At 35.2% G+C, this 15,126-nt stretch overlaps 1 protein-coding gene across 2 annotated transcripts in view; it reads right to left on the reverse strand.

Moving 5' to 3' along the window:
- Window positions 1–9,301, reverse strand: part of LOC106874619 (uncharacterized) — a 43,079-nt gene extending 33,778 nt beyond the window's left edge. Inside the window, exons 1-2 of one of the 2 annotated variants that reach the window (XM_089357172.1) lie at window positions 9,088–9,301; window positions 2,761–2,816 (exon numbers count right to left, since the gene is read on the reverse strand). Coding sequence is in view for 1 of the 2 variants with exons in the window: in XM_014922411.3 (XP_014777897.1) it covers window positions 2,761–2,816; window positions 8,737–8,755 (75 nt within the window). In the remaining variant the exon portion in view is untranslated. Of the gene's footprint in view, window positions 1–2,760; window positions 2,817–8,736; window positions 8,769–9,087 lie in introns of those variants that run through there. The other variant, XM_014922411.3, reaches the window with a different exon arrangement.
- Window positions 9,302–15,126: the final 5,825 nt, after the last annotated feature.

Here is a 15,126-nt window from a genome sequence, read left to right on the forward strand (position 1 = left end):
AGCCCGTCATATATATATATATATATATGTTAATTCTCTAAATGAAGTATTAACAGTAACTGCACGATAAAGTGTAGTATATTGCCACTTAAGTGTGGCTGACCCCTAGGGGTGGATGTTACTGTTGCTTTTAGCCCCAGGAGATGTCCTCCTGGGGCTAAAAGCAACAGTAACATCCACCCCTAGGGGTCAGCCACACTTAAGTGGCAATATACTACACTTTATATATATATATATATATAGATATAGATGGACTGGCTTGTGCGGGTGGCACATAAAAGACACCATTTCGAGCGTGGCCGTTTTCGTGCGGGTGACACGTAAAAGCACCCACTACACTCTCTGAGTGGTTGGCGTTAGGAAGGGCATCCAGCTGTAGAAACTCTGCCAAATCAGACTGGAGCCTGGTGTTGCCATCCGGTTTCACCAGTCCTCAGTCAAATCGTCCAACCCATGCTAGCATGGAAAGCGGACGTTAAACGATGATGATGATGATGATGATGATGTATGTACATGTTTGTGTGTCTGTGTTTGTCCCCCCAACATCGCTTGACAACCGATGGTGGTGTGTTTACGTCCCCGTAACTTAGCAGTTCGGCAAAAAGGGGGGCCGATAGAATAAGTACTAGGCTTACAACGAATAAGTCCTGGGGTCGATTTGCTCGACTAAAGTCGATGCTCCAGCATGGCCTCAGTCAAATGATAGCTCGCTATCAAGAGCTTGTAAACTATTTGCTGGAAGTGCGTGTGTATGTGTGGGGGAGGGCAAATATAACAAAACCGCAAGTAAAGAAAAGTTGAATCAAAAGGAATGACTGGCCAATCAGATGACTAAGATTTTGGGAGTTTTTGAATAATAAACATTTTGTGAACAATGACCTTTCTTTTCTTTTTTTAACCTGTTTTGCAACCTATACTCAACGGCTTTTAAACAAAGGTTACTGAGCAAAAACATGGAAGCATGCTAGTATTATGGTTTGTATTTTCAGTTGTTTAGCTTTTGTGTCTTAAACCTTTTGAGACCAACCTGTTTGGAGACAGGCCCTGGTTGTATGACACAAGTTTCTGTTTTAAAATGATCCGAATAAAAAAAAAAAACTTCCATCAGAATTTTATGTAAATTTAAGTTACGAATACCAGCTTAACCCTTTCGAGACTAACCCGGCTGAAACCACCTCTGGCTCTGTAGTACAAAAAGTCTTGTTTTCATAAATTTTGAATTAAAATCTTCCACCAAACCTTAGTCACAATTTATGTTCTTAACACTAGCTTAATGATAATAACTAAGTTATTTTACTAAATTCTTTGTTATATTTAAAATTAATTGAAAGAAACACAGAACATCTCAACAGAAATATGGTAACAAAAGGGTTAAAATATATAGAGAAACAATTCTTAACCTTTTTGATACCAACCTGGCTGAAACCGGCTCTGGCTCTGTGGTACAAATGTCTTATTTTCATAAGTTTTGAATTAAAATCTTCCACCAAACCTTAGTCACAATTTATGTTCCTAACTCTAGCTTAATGATAATAACTAAGTTATTTTACTAAATTCTTTGTTATATTTAAAATTAATTGAAAGAAACACAGAGCATCTCAAGATAAATACAGTAACGAAAAGGTTAATAACGACCAAGTTATTTTGCTAAATTCTTCATTACTTTCAAAATTAATTGAAGCAAAGACAATGTATTTCAACAGAAATATGATAGCAAAAGGATTTTAAGATTTATAAGAATTTTACATGCGTAAAAAGGACCCATACCACTGCTGCGTAAAAAGCACTCATGCTGGCATCACATAAAAAGTACCCAGTAGTCTGTAAAATCCAGCCATGAAAACCATGCCAAAACAGATGACTGGAGCCAGATGCAGCCATACGGGCACCATCTGCTGTGGTGTCCAGAGTTGCCTGTCAACCAAGTCATCATACGGGGTCCAACCCACTGGAAAATGAATACTAAGAGTCACTAATGGTTAAATCTTGACAGAAAAGATAGTGGTACTGCCAGTTGCTGATGAATTTAAGGAATAGGAGATGTAAAGGAACATAGTACATCTATCATCATACCAGATTCTATTAACTATCTTAGCCCAAAGCTACTTAATATATTTTTATAATACAAATGTTCTCTAGTGCAGGGGTTTTCAAACTGTGGTCCGCAAGGACAAGACAGGGGGTCCGTGGACAGCAAATACTTTTTATGGGCAATTTGATTTTATATATGTTTTTTAATTGAAATCTTTTAATTGACAATAAACCTATTTGTTAAATACTGCTAAATAAATAAATGTAAAAATATATGTTATTTTAAGGAAATATTTATGTATAAATTTCATAAGCATTTATAAGGGGGTCCCTAAGGTAAAGCCTGAAATATAAAGGGGTCCACAAGTCAAAAAGTTTGAAAACCCCTGCTCTAGTGCACTGCATTTTTTTTTACTAAGATGGAATGATTTGGGATAGAATAGTTTGCATTAGTATTGTGAAATGGAACCAAAGGAACTATATTTCAAGTGAGACTGCAAGAAATATATTTGGCAAAGAACTCTATTTTGCAACTGATTATTATGGTGACAGTGATGGTGAAAGCACAGAAGATACATGATTATAAAGAGCTACAAAATACACAAAACAATGTGTATGTGTGTGTTTCATATAGTAGTTTTCCCAGTCAGAGACTGAAGTATTATATTGAGCAATCTTGCAAGAAAACTTATTGTATCAAGTTGAATTAAGAAAGCAAAGATATCTTACTAGTTTCTCCTTATTACTTGATCCTGGCTCACTCTCTAATGAGCCTTGAGTCGGATCTGAAATAAAAAGATAAAAAAATATTACACAAATAAGTTCGTCATGCTTTAGTAAATGAAAAAATATAGTCATGTTTATAAATATAAATTTGCAATGATGACAATGGCCATTACTAAACCCAATTATTGTTTTTTCTTTTTTCATCGAGAGACACTGACAGATGTTATAATTGAAATGCTATTAAATACTAATCAACAGACTGTTTTATATCTGAAGGTCATAAACCCATATTAACAACATATGTAAATTGTATAAATTACATGGATATGAATCATCCCTGTTTAATGTCTGCTCGCCATGCTGGCATGGGTTGGACGGTTTGACTGAGGACTGGCAAGACAGGAGGCTGCACCAGGCTCCAATCTGATGTGGCAAGGTTGCTACTATAGCAATAGGCTGACAAAAGCCTAGAGTGGTTTTCGTAGATGGAAACTGTAAGAAGCCCATTATGTGTGTTAGTGCCCCTTTGCCTTGACATCACATAAGAGTTGTAGAAAGACTGTTGCTGTTATACAAAACAGTGACACTAATTTCCAATATTCTGCAAGAACAAGTTGTAACCATGGGTAAATGTTACCTTGCTTGGAAACAGGTGAGGGTTGGCAACAAGGATATCCAACTGTAGAAAGTTTGTCTCAATAAACTCTGTTCGACCTCTGCAAACATGGAAAAGTGGATGTTAAAATGATGATTGAAATTCTTGTCTACAATTATGTTGTTCACTAATTGAGATTAATCAATCATCTATGTTGTAAGTGAGACGAGTTTGATTAAACAAGCAAGCATCCAGCTCAATGGACGAGAGAATTTTTTGCATCAGAGAGAATGAGCAGAACAACAACAATTAGTTTGAACATAAAACATCCATCTTCCATGCTGACGATGGTTGAATGGTTCAACAGGAGCCAATGAGCCTGAGGACTGAATCATTCTTCATTTATACTATGCAGGCTACACCAGGCTCCAATCTGATTTGGCAGAGTTTCTACAGTTGGATGCCCTTCCTAACGCCAACCACTCCGAGAGAGTAGTGGGTGCTTTTACGTGCCACTGACACGAAGGCCAGTCAGGCGGTACTGGCAACAGCCATGCTCAAAATGGTGTATTTTACGTGCCACCTGCACAGGAGCCAGTCCAATGGCTCGAATGACTTTTCACGTGCCAGGAAGGCGACGCTGGTAACGATCACGCTCAAATTGTGGTGCCCTCACGATTTCGCTTGCCCCAACAGGTCTTCGCAAGCTGAGTTTAGTGTCCAATGAAGGAGACGTTGGCATGGGGGCCAGTCGTCGAATCCTTTTGCAGAGCTTCTAACTTATATATCTATATTTATAAAACAAAAGCATGATAGAACTCAGTACTATTGTCTTCCTGATGATTTCCACAATTCTTAACAGTACTAAAACAGTATTTTGTGTTCGAAAGTACTGAAGCAGAGATTGAATAGATACAAATTTCAAGTAGTTTTCATCTCTGGAACAATTGGTTCTTAATACATTTTTTTTTTTGCCTCAAAAATCTGAGAGAGCACAGGTGGGGTTGGGGGAATGCTTGTATACTTACTTAAAACCTTTCATACTTTTTTGTTAAAGAGCTGTTGCCACACTGCTTGTTCTGCTATTATTATTATTTTTGCTTCAACAAGCTTTTGCTTGAGAACTCCTCATCCTGACCATCCCAGTTAACTAACATTTACTAATATTCAACATTCAACTGTAATTTGGAGATGGAATTATATAGAAATTCCATCTTTACTGATGGAGAAAAACAGCAAACAAAACACCTGTTACTATAATAGCAACCTTAGAAAAGTTAAATTGTGGACAGAATGGAAAAATAAACATTTCACTGTATACAATGAAAAGTGAACTGGAATTTGAAGAAAATTTGAAGCTAGTTGACTACAACAAATCAATAGCTGATAACAAAGTCCAAGTTAAATATTTTGTCATAAGCTATAGTTTTCTTGCTGAGAATGACCAGTATACTCGTCTTAATCAGCTATCCATAACTATATGAAAAAAAAAAAGAGTAATCAACAAGTCATATACAAGAGAAAGAACTGTACTGGTATAGATATGTGATACATATGAAGGCTGACAGCTGAATGAAGAAAGGAAATGAGTGTGTAGAAAGAGGAAGATATTATTATTGAAAATGTTGAGGCCTGTCTGACCCCAGGATACTGGATCTCACAAAAGAACCTCAGTAAGTAGCAAAATGCTGGAACAAACTTGCCCAATCACTATCGGGAAGGAAAAACAAGTGTAAAATTATATATCTAATATAATAAATGCGAATGTCAGTGTATCACACGTTTTCAACTTTACTCCTAGAGGCTGTAGCCCAACATATCATACCTTGGGCAAGTGTCTTCTACTATAGCCTCGGGCCGACCAAAGCCTTGTGAGTGGATTTGGTAGACGGAAACTGAAAGAAGCCCGTCATATATATGTATATATATATATGTGTGTGTGTGTGTTTGTCCCTCTCGCATTGCTTGACAACCGATGCTGGTATGTTTATGCCCCCGTCACTTAGCGGTTCGGCAAAATAGACCGATAGAATAAGTACTAGGCTTACAAAGAATAAGTCCCGGGGTCGATTTGCTCGACTAAAGGCGGTGCTCCAGCATGGCCGCAGTCAAATGATTGAAACAAGTAAGAGAGAGATATGGAGTTTATATGAGGAAAAGTATATTATAGAATCTACCCTTATTGAAAATTTACTTCGAATAGCAGACTATATCCAATAGCACCTGTCTAAGATATTTCATCTTGTATATCATACATACATCAATCCATAGTTATTAATAAAACCAATGTAGGTGAAAAAATATTCTTCACACATGAGTGATTTTTAAGGCTTTAAGAGGATCTCTTCTCTCGTGTGCAAGCTGGATTCTAATTATTTCTACAGCTTTCACCAGACAGTCATTAAATTCAACCAACGAAAAACATACATGCTTTAGTATGGCCACGTCTAAAAGACTGCCATTTGCACAACTTCCACACATAGAACACACGAAGAGGAACAATTGCTGTGATGTTGTGGTGGGCTTCTGAACAAGGTACATAACTCTGTGCATGCTCTCGTATGCCTGATCAAAACAAATTGACTCCTATCTCTTATCTGGGAAGTATTACAATATCCAGCTGTAAAAATAGTCAACCAACCTTACAAATAAATAAACAAATAAAAAAACCTATCCCACTCATACAAGTATCTCAAAATAGATAATTCATCATTAAAACATAGACACATCTACTATTTATGATCAAATATATTTTTTAATAAACTCACTATTCCAAACTAGTTAAGGTCGTTTTTTTTTATATATCAGCCACATCTTTTTATTTAACATATTTTACTCACAGTCCAACTAACTTCAAGCTGTATACATTATATAGAGAATCCAAAATGGCCATGTTAATTAAATATTTTATAATTTATTAATTATATATATTTTTTTAATATTTTGAGTAAGTTTCCTTCAACAAAGAATAAAGAGGGAGATATTTGGCTGTTACACTTCACTGTTCTGCTAATTGACTTCTTGATACTTATGAGGTCGTTATTCTGGTAAAAGCTTGATGCTATTAATAAGACAATTTTTGTGTGTGATACTTATATAATGATAGGTAGAAGACGAGACATGTAGGTGGGATATTTTAAAAGAAAACTTTGTTTATATATCTCAGCAATATGCTTTCTTATTTTGGCGTGAAGCCAACAGTTTTGATAAGAGGTGGGCAAGTCGATAACATCGACTCCAGTACTTAAATGGCACTTATTTTATCGATGTATCTGAGTAATATTATTCGTAAATAGAGCTTCATGTGTTCTCTTAATCCCCTAAAACTAGGAATAGATTTCAGTTATTAGTTATGCCCCTATCACCATCATTACTACTAAAACAGATTCACATCCATTACAGTATATCTGCAAAAGCAACACACACATAAAGCTATCTAGCGGCATATTTAGGTTGCTTCGCTTATAGAGTTCAATAACCTGCTCCGTTAATTCACAAGCGACAGAAGCCAAAAGCAGAATATAGACTAATACATCTCAAAAAATATTTTAGAAATAATTATTGTAATGTATAAAAATGTAAACATATTTCTCATCTCTGTTTGCAAAATACGATCATGGATGACATTTACCTACTGTTATTAACATGAAGACGACAACCACACAACAATTATCAATATAGAATTTAATTTACTGAATTTACATTGAGGAACTAACTCTTCTGACATGAGTATTTTAGAATAGAGGGGAAAACAGGAAATGAGTTGTGCATGTTCTTCTCGCTTAGATTAACGAACTGAAATTGCTCTTCTAAGATATTAAATTACATAAAATTATTCTGTAACATTTTTTTTTTATAATAATAGTTTTATTCTCGAAAACAATCTAGATTTTGTTTTTCCTTTTTTAACAAGAACGAACTATATAGAAATGAAAGCAATTTGTTTCCGTTCCATGTTCTATGGAAGATAATCCAGATTCATCTACCAAAATGCTTCTCTCTTTAATTGCCAACAAAATCTATCAATCCAAAGACAGGAACTATTTATGTCACATGACTAACGTTCAAATTGTGAATTGTGGTTCGTTTCGTTAGATTTCGATGCAACCCTCACGTCATGTATGTTTTCTAAGTTGTGGTAGTGCACTGTAAAATTTAATAAACATCAAGATATAAACTATTCCAAATAGTAAAAGACCAAATATTTTCAGAATATAATCAACATATATACCTACACATGAACGGCAATTGTTCTAAAACACGATTGTTTTTTTTTTTTATAAATATCCAAGTTGAATTTCTAGTCATTATTACCAAAATGATTTACAATTTTACATTAAGTAACTTAACCTCTGTAAAAATATAATTAGACCGGGAGACAACGTACCAACTAGATCTATATGAAGTTAATAAGATTTCTAATAGACAAAACAGAACAAAAAAAACCAATAAATAAAAGCAAAGTTGAAAGTATGAAAACAATAGAAGAAACGTGATTAAGAGGAGGCTTAAGACTAATGAAAATTAACACTAATTTGTTGGGGAAAAAATTAACCATTCTAAGTAAAAACTGGATTAGAAGTGTTGACAATAAAATATATGCTTTTAGCTTTTTTTTAGTTTACCTGCCAGAACAAAAACAATGTCAGAGAATATTCGAAACCAACTAGACAAAGAAACATCTAGTCTTTATGAATTTAAATTTAGATGAAACCCGTATTTTGTTTTTTAAATTGCTTTTTATTATGTTTCTGACACAAATGTGGATTATGAAGAGTGAAGATTGCTGAATTCTTGTTGAATTCTTTTTAAAATAAATTAAAATATTTTGGTGTTCTTAGTTGAAATACACAAAGATTGTATTGGTAAAAAGCAAAGTGATCATGGATACGAGTAATTAAATGCAAATTTAATAATTCAACAATTATTTATATGTATAAACAGCTTTTTTTTTATAATACAGGTTTAAAAAATTATTGGTTTTTGTTTCGGCGAAATGGGTGGGAAGTATTATTGAAACAAGCGAAGGGGGTGTCGTTAATATTCTGGTTTCGGATTGATTGGTGCTTTAACCTTACACCCACTTATCATTTTCAGAAAGATAACAGGTTTAAATATTAATTTAATATTAAAAAAGGTACAAAAAAAGAACTTTAATAATGAGAAGTCGGGTGATTATTGTACAAGGAGCTTCTTCCAAATCGTTGGTACTGGTTCTCAATAAGCGGCGAAATAAACCGATATAACCATTGGTAGAACGATAATTATTTACAAAAAGGGAAGGAAAGTGAACAATGCTTCGTTGCGAAGAAAATATACTTCAAATAAAAGTAATTAGATTGAGAAAATCACACAGAAACCCTATTGTTTTCCCGCGCGCTTACCTGCTTCGGTATCCGCCATATTTCTTGTAAGTAATCACGTGACCTGTTACATTATAAAATAAGAATTGGAAATCGGTGGAAAACGAAACAAAATTGTATATTTGTTAATATTATATAACAACCGCCACTTTACAATCTAGGTTGCATAAGATAATATATAATTTCTCTGTGATACTGTCTAACCGAGAGGTTAAAGCTGCTTTAAAAGCTTCCGTTTTTGTTTCTTCGATAATCTAAATAATATTTCATTCATTTTGAGACGTAAACAAGTTACTCAAATTTGTTTTCATACAGATTTGCCTACGTTTAAGTTTCTCTGAAGTTTTCAGTACAATATACATTTCGACATACCTATGCATTTTCACATAACTATATAGTAATCAAATATCGATATCGAGGCAATATTTAACAGACTGGCTTCATTCCTCCTGAACTCTTACCATCTGCTGATTTTTGGCCAGTATTTCTGGAGTTTGCTCCTATATTGTGATGTAATGAAGCCCCCAACTTTACGGTTCGAAATAGAAAATTTTCAAAACAAATACTAAACAATCAGATTTGTTTTGCTTTTAGCGCATGCGCAAACAATATTTGCGATAAAAATTTTCTGTTTTCGAGGAATTAGAAATTATTTAAACTTAATATCTATAGGAACTTTCCACATGTGACCAACTCTAATCCTAAACCGTAAATCTTAACCCTTAAACTCTAAAGGCCTTAACCCTAACCAAACCATCATCATCATTATCATTTAACGTCCGCTTTCCATGCTGGCATGGGTTAAACGATTTAACAGGAGCTGGCAAGTCAGAAACTGCACCAGGCTCTACTGTCCGTTTTGGCATGAGTTTTGCGGCTGGATGCTCTTCCTAACTTTACAGTGTGGACTGGATGCTTTTTATGCGGCACCCTATCATATTTTTTAAAGAATTGTATCGAATATAACTGCATGCATATAAACCAAAATGAATTAACCATCAAGCATTTGCTTCAAAAATGTTTTGTTTCAAACCATGAAGTCTGGAAATGCCGGTGTAATCTTTTATAATTCCATTCATGTCTAGAATACTTTATAGAAATATTAAGTTGATCATAGTACCATATTATATAACTGCTACTTTATTTTATCTTTCTCCTTGAAAGATTATAGCCAAAATTGATCATTGGTGTGTTCTAAACACAGAAGGTAAATTGCTATACATAAATACCATCGACACCTTATTCAAATCTCTTATGATTCTGTCAAACTAGAGTTGTGTTCATAGCTGTACCCCAGTTGAGTTTGAACCGAAATGTGCTGGATTAGATCTTGCTCATAACGAATTTGTGAGCCTGTCTTTCTTAAATCCAAATACAGGTACAGCACCGACTTTCTGGACACTGATAATCCATACTAATTCACTTCAAATTCCTGTGCTACCAGACTATTTTACTGGTACCTTGCTCAATACAGTATTAATAAATTTGTATATTTTATACTAATACAGGCGTAGGAGTGGCTGTGTGGTAAGTAGCTTGCTCACCAACCACATGGCTCCTGGTTCAGTCCCACTGCGTGGCACCTTGGGCAAGTGTCTTCTACTATAGCCTCAGGCCGATCAAAGCCTTGTGAGTGGATTTGGTAGACGGAAACTGAAAGAAGCCTGTTGTATATATGTATATATATATATGTATGTGTATATGTTTGTGTCTGTGTTTGTCCCCCCAACATCGCTTGACAACCGATGGTGGTGTGTTTACGTCCCCATAACTTAGCAGTTCGACAAAAGAGACCGATAGAATAAGTACTAGGCTTACGATAGAATAAGTCCTGGGGTTGGTTTGTTCGACTAAAGTCGGTGCTCCAGCATGGCCACAGTCAAATGACTGAAACAAGTAAAAGAGTAATGTACAGGTACTTGTTTTTCATCTAGTTATTTAAGTGAATTCAGTATTTGTTTGATTTAGAGTGTCCCCACACCTGGTCCTGTAATCTGAAATAGCTCTAGAACTAAAGCTTACAGAAAATCAACTATTTTACCTGTGCTGCTTTCAAGTAGTAATCTAACAGTATACTATCCATTAGCAATCCTTTCACATCAGTGGTTCCCTAAATAACTACAGTGATCCTATCTGCTATGTTCATACTTTATCATCTCTGATTCTAACTGCTATTGAAAGCAAAAGCTTTTTCGTTACTTTTGTAGTACTTATTTAATGTTTGGGTGAATGTTTCATTACAAACCACTCTGCATCCTTTGCAGCAGACTTCCATAACAAAGCATGTATTAAATGGTTGTTACATTACAGATGTATACATACTCATCCCTGCACACAGAATTTTAGCAGACTCATTTGTATGGAGACACACATAGTTTATACAGACTCACTTGTATGGATGCAAACCAGAATACCTATGCATAGAATCATTTTTGCACCACATGTCTACTGACTGAGCATTTCTTTACAATTCTAGCACTAAAAGAAAATTGCATTCACCATATCATTACCTAATATTCGTATCATAAACATAAAATTTCTGAATTACATAACTGAACCTGAACTAACATGTCCTAATATTAAAATGGAAGTGCTTTTACTATCTGCAGCATCTTTGTTTTATTCTGCTCAGACTAGTTACAGCCAATATTAGTAATGTTATATAGGAAATGTATTTCAGTTCTATATTTAAGAGATGAGGAATTATGTACATTATTTACATTCAATGGATATTTATCCTCATCTTGTTTGCTGTTAAGACAATGTTTCGGCTGATATACCCTCCAGCCTTCTTCAGGTGTCTTGGGGAAATTTCGAACCTGGGTTCTCATTCCTAAGGAATTTAAAGCATTAGGACTGGGTTCGCATTCCTTAGGAATGAGAACCCAGGTTCGAAATTTCCTCAAGACACCTGATGAAGGCTGGAGGGTATATCAGCCAAAACGTTGTGTTAACAATAAACAAGATGAGGACAAATATCCGTCGAATGTAAATAATGTACAGGAAATGTATTTCATTCAATGTTTTCTACAGATTAAAATTAGTTTCTATTAATCTGTGTTATGTACTTTTCTACATTCTCTCAAATACCTTTTACCTTGTACTTGTTTCAGTCTTTGGATGTACTCATGCTGGAGCACTGCATCGAAGGGTTATAGTCAAGCAAATTGACTCCAGTACTTCTATTTTTATATCTGGTACTTCTTCTACCAGTCTCTTCTTATTTCTTTATTGCCCACAAGGGGCTAAACATAGAGGGTACTAACAAGGACAAACAAACAGATTAAGTCAATTACATTGACCTCAGTGCATAACTGGTACTTAATTTATCAACCCCGAAAGGATGAAAGGCAAAGTCGACCACGGCGGAATTTGAACTCAGAACGTAGCGGCAGACGAAATACCGCTAAGCATTTTGCCCGGCGTGCTAACGTTACTGACAGCTTACCGCCAGTCTCTTCTGCCAAACTGATAAGTTGCAGGAATGTAAACAAACCAACACTGATCGTCAAACAATACAAGGTGTGCAGACACAAACACAAAGACATACGCATAGACACATGCATTAGGAAGGGCATCCACCTGTAGAAACCATTTCAAAGAAGACAGTAGATCATTGTGCAGTCTTTGGGCTTGGTATCTTCTGTCAAACTCAGATGGATGTTAAATGATGATTATGAAACTACGGGCTTCTGCAGTTCCTGTCAACCAAATTCACTCACAAAGCATTGGTTGGCCCAGGGCTACAATCAAAGACACTTGCCCAAAGTGCCACACAGTGGACTGCACTCAAAACCATATGGTTCCAAACTGCGGTTTTTAAACACAGCCATAAATATACTTATCCAGCTTTTTTCTTCATTTTGTCATTTCTGCAGTCTTTACCTTTAATTCTTTCAAAATTAAATAATTCAGAGATGTTAGCTACACAAGAAAATCAATACATCTTATTTAAACCACACTACAACTTCAGCAGGTATGATGAAGGATGTGTTTAGTTGATGAGGTCAGAATAATACCAAAACAAATTCAGAGTTATCTTTCACAGAAAATACAAATTCAGAGTTATCTCTCACAGAAAAAATGAAAACATTGTTACTCATTGACTAATATAATTTTCTTTTTCTCCTCATTTATTTCTAGCTAGCTTTTTAATATTCCACACATTAGATATATTAACACTGACTCACAGTCCTAATGCTTCAAATAATTTTTTTAAAGAATTCATTTAATGATTTAATGTCTAACACATTTCTGGTGGCTTTTCATCTAATTACTTAGCATCGTTTTTGAAGAATATACTTATCTCTGAAGGAGTTACTTACTTCCTGTTCAATTTTGAGCTTTCAGACCTCTTGACATTTACTTATTTAATTGGTTGTTGATTCCAGCATGATTTGATTGTAGGATGTAGTGAATTGCAATAAAACTTCTACTAGAGCATCAGGCTGACTGAAGCCTTGTGCATGGGTTTGGTAGATGGAAACTGAAAGAAGCCTGTTGTATATATATATATATGTGTGTGTGTGTGTGTGTGCTTACATCCCCATAACTTACCAGTTTGGCAAAAGAGAATGATAGAAGAAATACCAGACTTCAAAAAAGGATGAGTACTGGAGCTGATTCATCCGACTAAAAGATTCTTTAAGGCAGTGCTCCAGCATGGCTGAAGTCTAATGATTGAAACAAGTAAAACACACACATACACACATATATATATATATATACATATACATATATATCAAAAGGATGTTATAATACTATTTCACAGCCATACCAACAATCCAGCATACTTCCATCATCAGCTGCCCCACGAATATCATTGTGGTTTTGACACCTGGACAGTACCATTCAATCCGGCAGTGTCAACAGCACTAAAATAGGTGTTGTTTGGGAACAAACAAACCAAAGAAACCACAACTTTCAAACACATTTACCCTATGCACAACCGTATCGGTAAATAAATATATGTATCGTTTGTAGAAAATATAAATCTGGAGAAGAAGCACGCTCTAAGATGTAGAGGAGTATATATTTTTTACTGGGGAAGGCTAGTTTATGGGATTACCCTGGGTTTCCCGTCCATAAAGGGTTTAACTTTATGGTGTATCGTCAGACCCCAAAACCTGTTAGTCTTAGGCAATATGCCATAAAGGTAAACCCTTTATGGATGGTAAGCCCAGGATAATCCCATAAACCAGCTTTCCCCAGTAAAAAAAGAAAAATATATATATATATACACAATGGGCTTCTTTCAGTTTTTGCCTATCACTTACAAGGCCTATAGTTTGAAGGCAAATCCCTAAGATGTCATGCAGTGGAACTGAACCCAAGAACACAAAGCTGGGAAGTAAGCTTCATAACTACAGAACCAAATTCGATGACTGGCATCTGTGCCAGTGGAGTGCTAAGAGCTTAGTGGTAGTTCGTCTGCCATTATGTTCTGAGTTCAAATTCCGCCAAGGTCGTCTTTGCCTTTCATCCTTTCGGGGTTGATAAATTAAGTACCAGTTACGCACTAGGGTCGATGTAATCGACTTAATCCCTTTGTCTGTCCTTGTTTGTCCCCTCTATGTTTAGCCCCTTGTGGGCAATAAGAACATAAAGACAGACAAAATGCTGCTAAGCATTTTTCACAGTGTACTAATAATAATAATAATAATAAGAGCACTCAGAGAGCGCAATCCTCCGCCAAGGCAACACCAATGTCCTCTCAATGATTAGCCGGAGATGATTTTTAAAATGAGAATATCTGAAATAAACTCGACTCCTCTCACAAATGGGAACATTAAAAATGAACCCGACCGCTCTCAGAAATTAAGTTAAAAAACAGGGAAAAAAATCCAGAATCCTTGTCTGGTACCAGATCGATCCCAAAATCTAATCAGTTTGTGTCAGTCACGAGGCCAAACATCCCTGAAAGTTTCATCCGAATCCATCTAGCAGTTCTTGAGGTATCTTGTCCACAGACAAACGTGACTGAAAACTATACCTCTGCCTTTGCTAAGGCAGAGGTAATAAAAGCTTTAATTGAAATACATAACGTTGCAATGAAATACACAAGCCAAAATAATGATAAGATCTTTATTTACATATATATATATTTACAGTTGGTACTCTATCATGAAATATCTCTCAAATATTACTGAGTGTGAAACACATAGAATGTTTATGAAATTAATGATCTGCAGAGAAAAATCATGAAATTCTTTAACCCTTTAGCATTCAGATTACTTTGTCAGATATAATTGCATATTTATTTACATCGCTTTGAATTAATTATGCATTAACTCCTAGCTTTGAAATTTTATTTGTTTATTTTTAGAATGACATTGTAGGGCAGGTGTAAGAAGCTAGATCCGATAAGTCTGAACATAAAACAGGTTGAAAATGTGGGTCAAATATGACAAG

The sequence above is a fragment of the Octopus bimaculoides genome, chromosome 9 (genome assembly GCF_046866305.1).
Source record: "Octopus bimaculoides isolate indiv1 chromosome 9, ASM4686630v1, whole genome shotgun sequence".
NCBI classification, from domain to species: domain Eukaryota; kingdom Metazoa; phylum Mollusca; class Cephalopoda; order Octopoda; family Octopodidae; genus Octopus; species Octopus bimaculoides.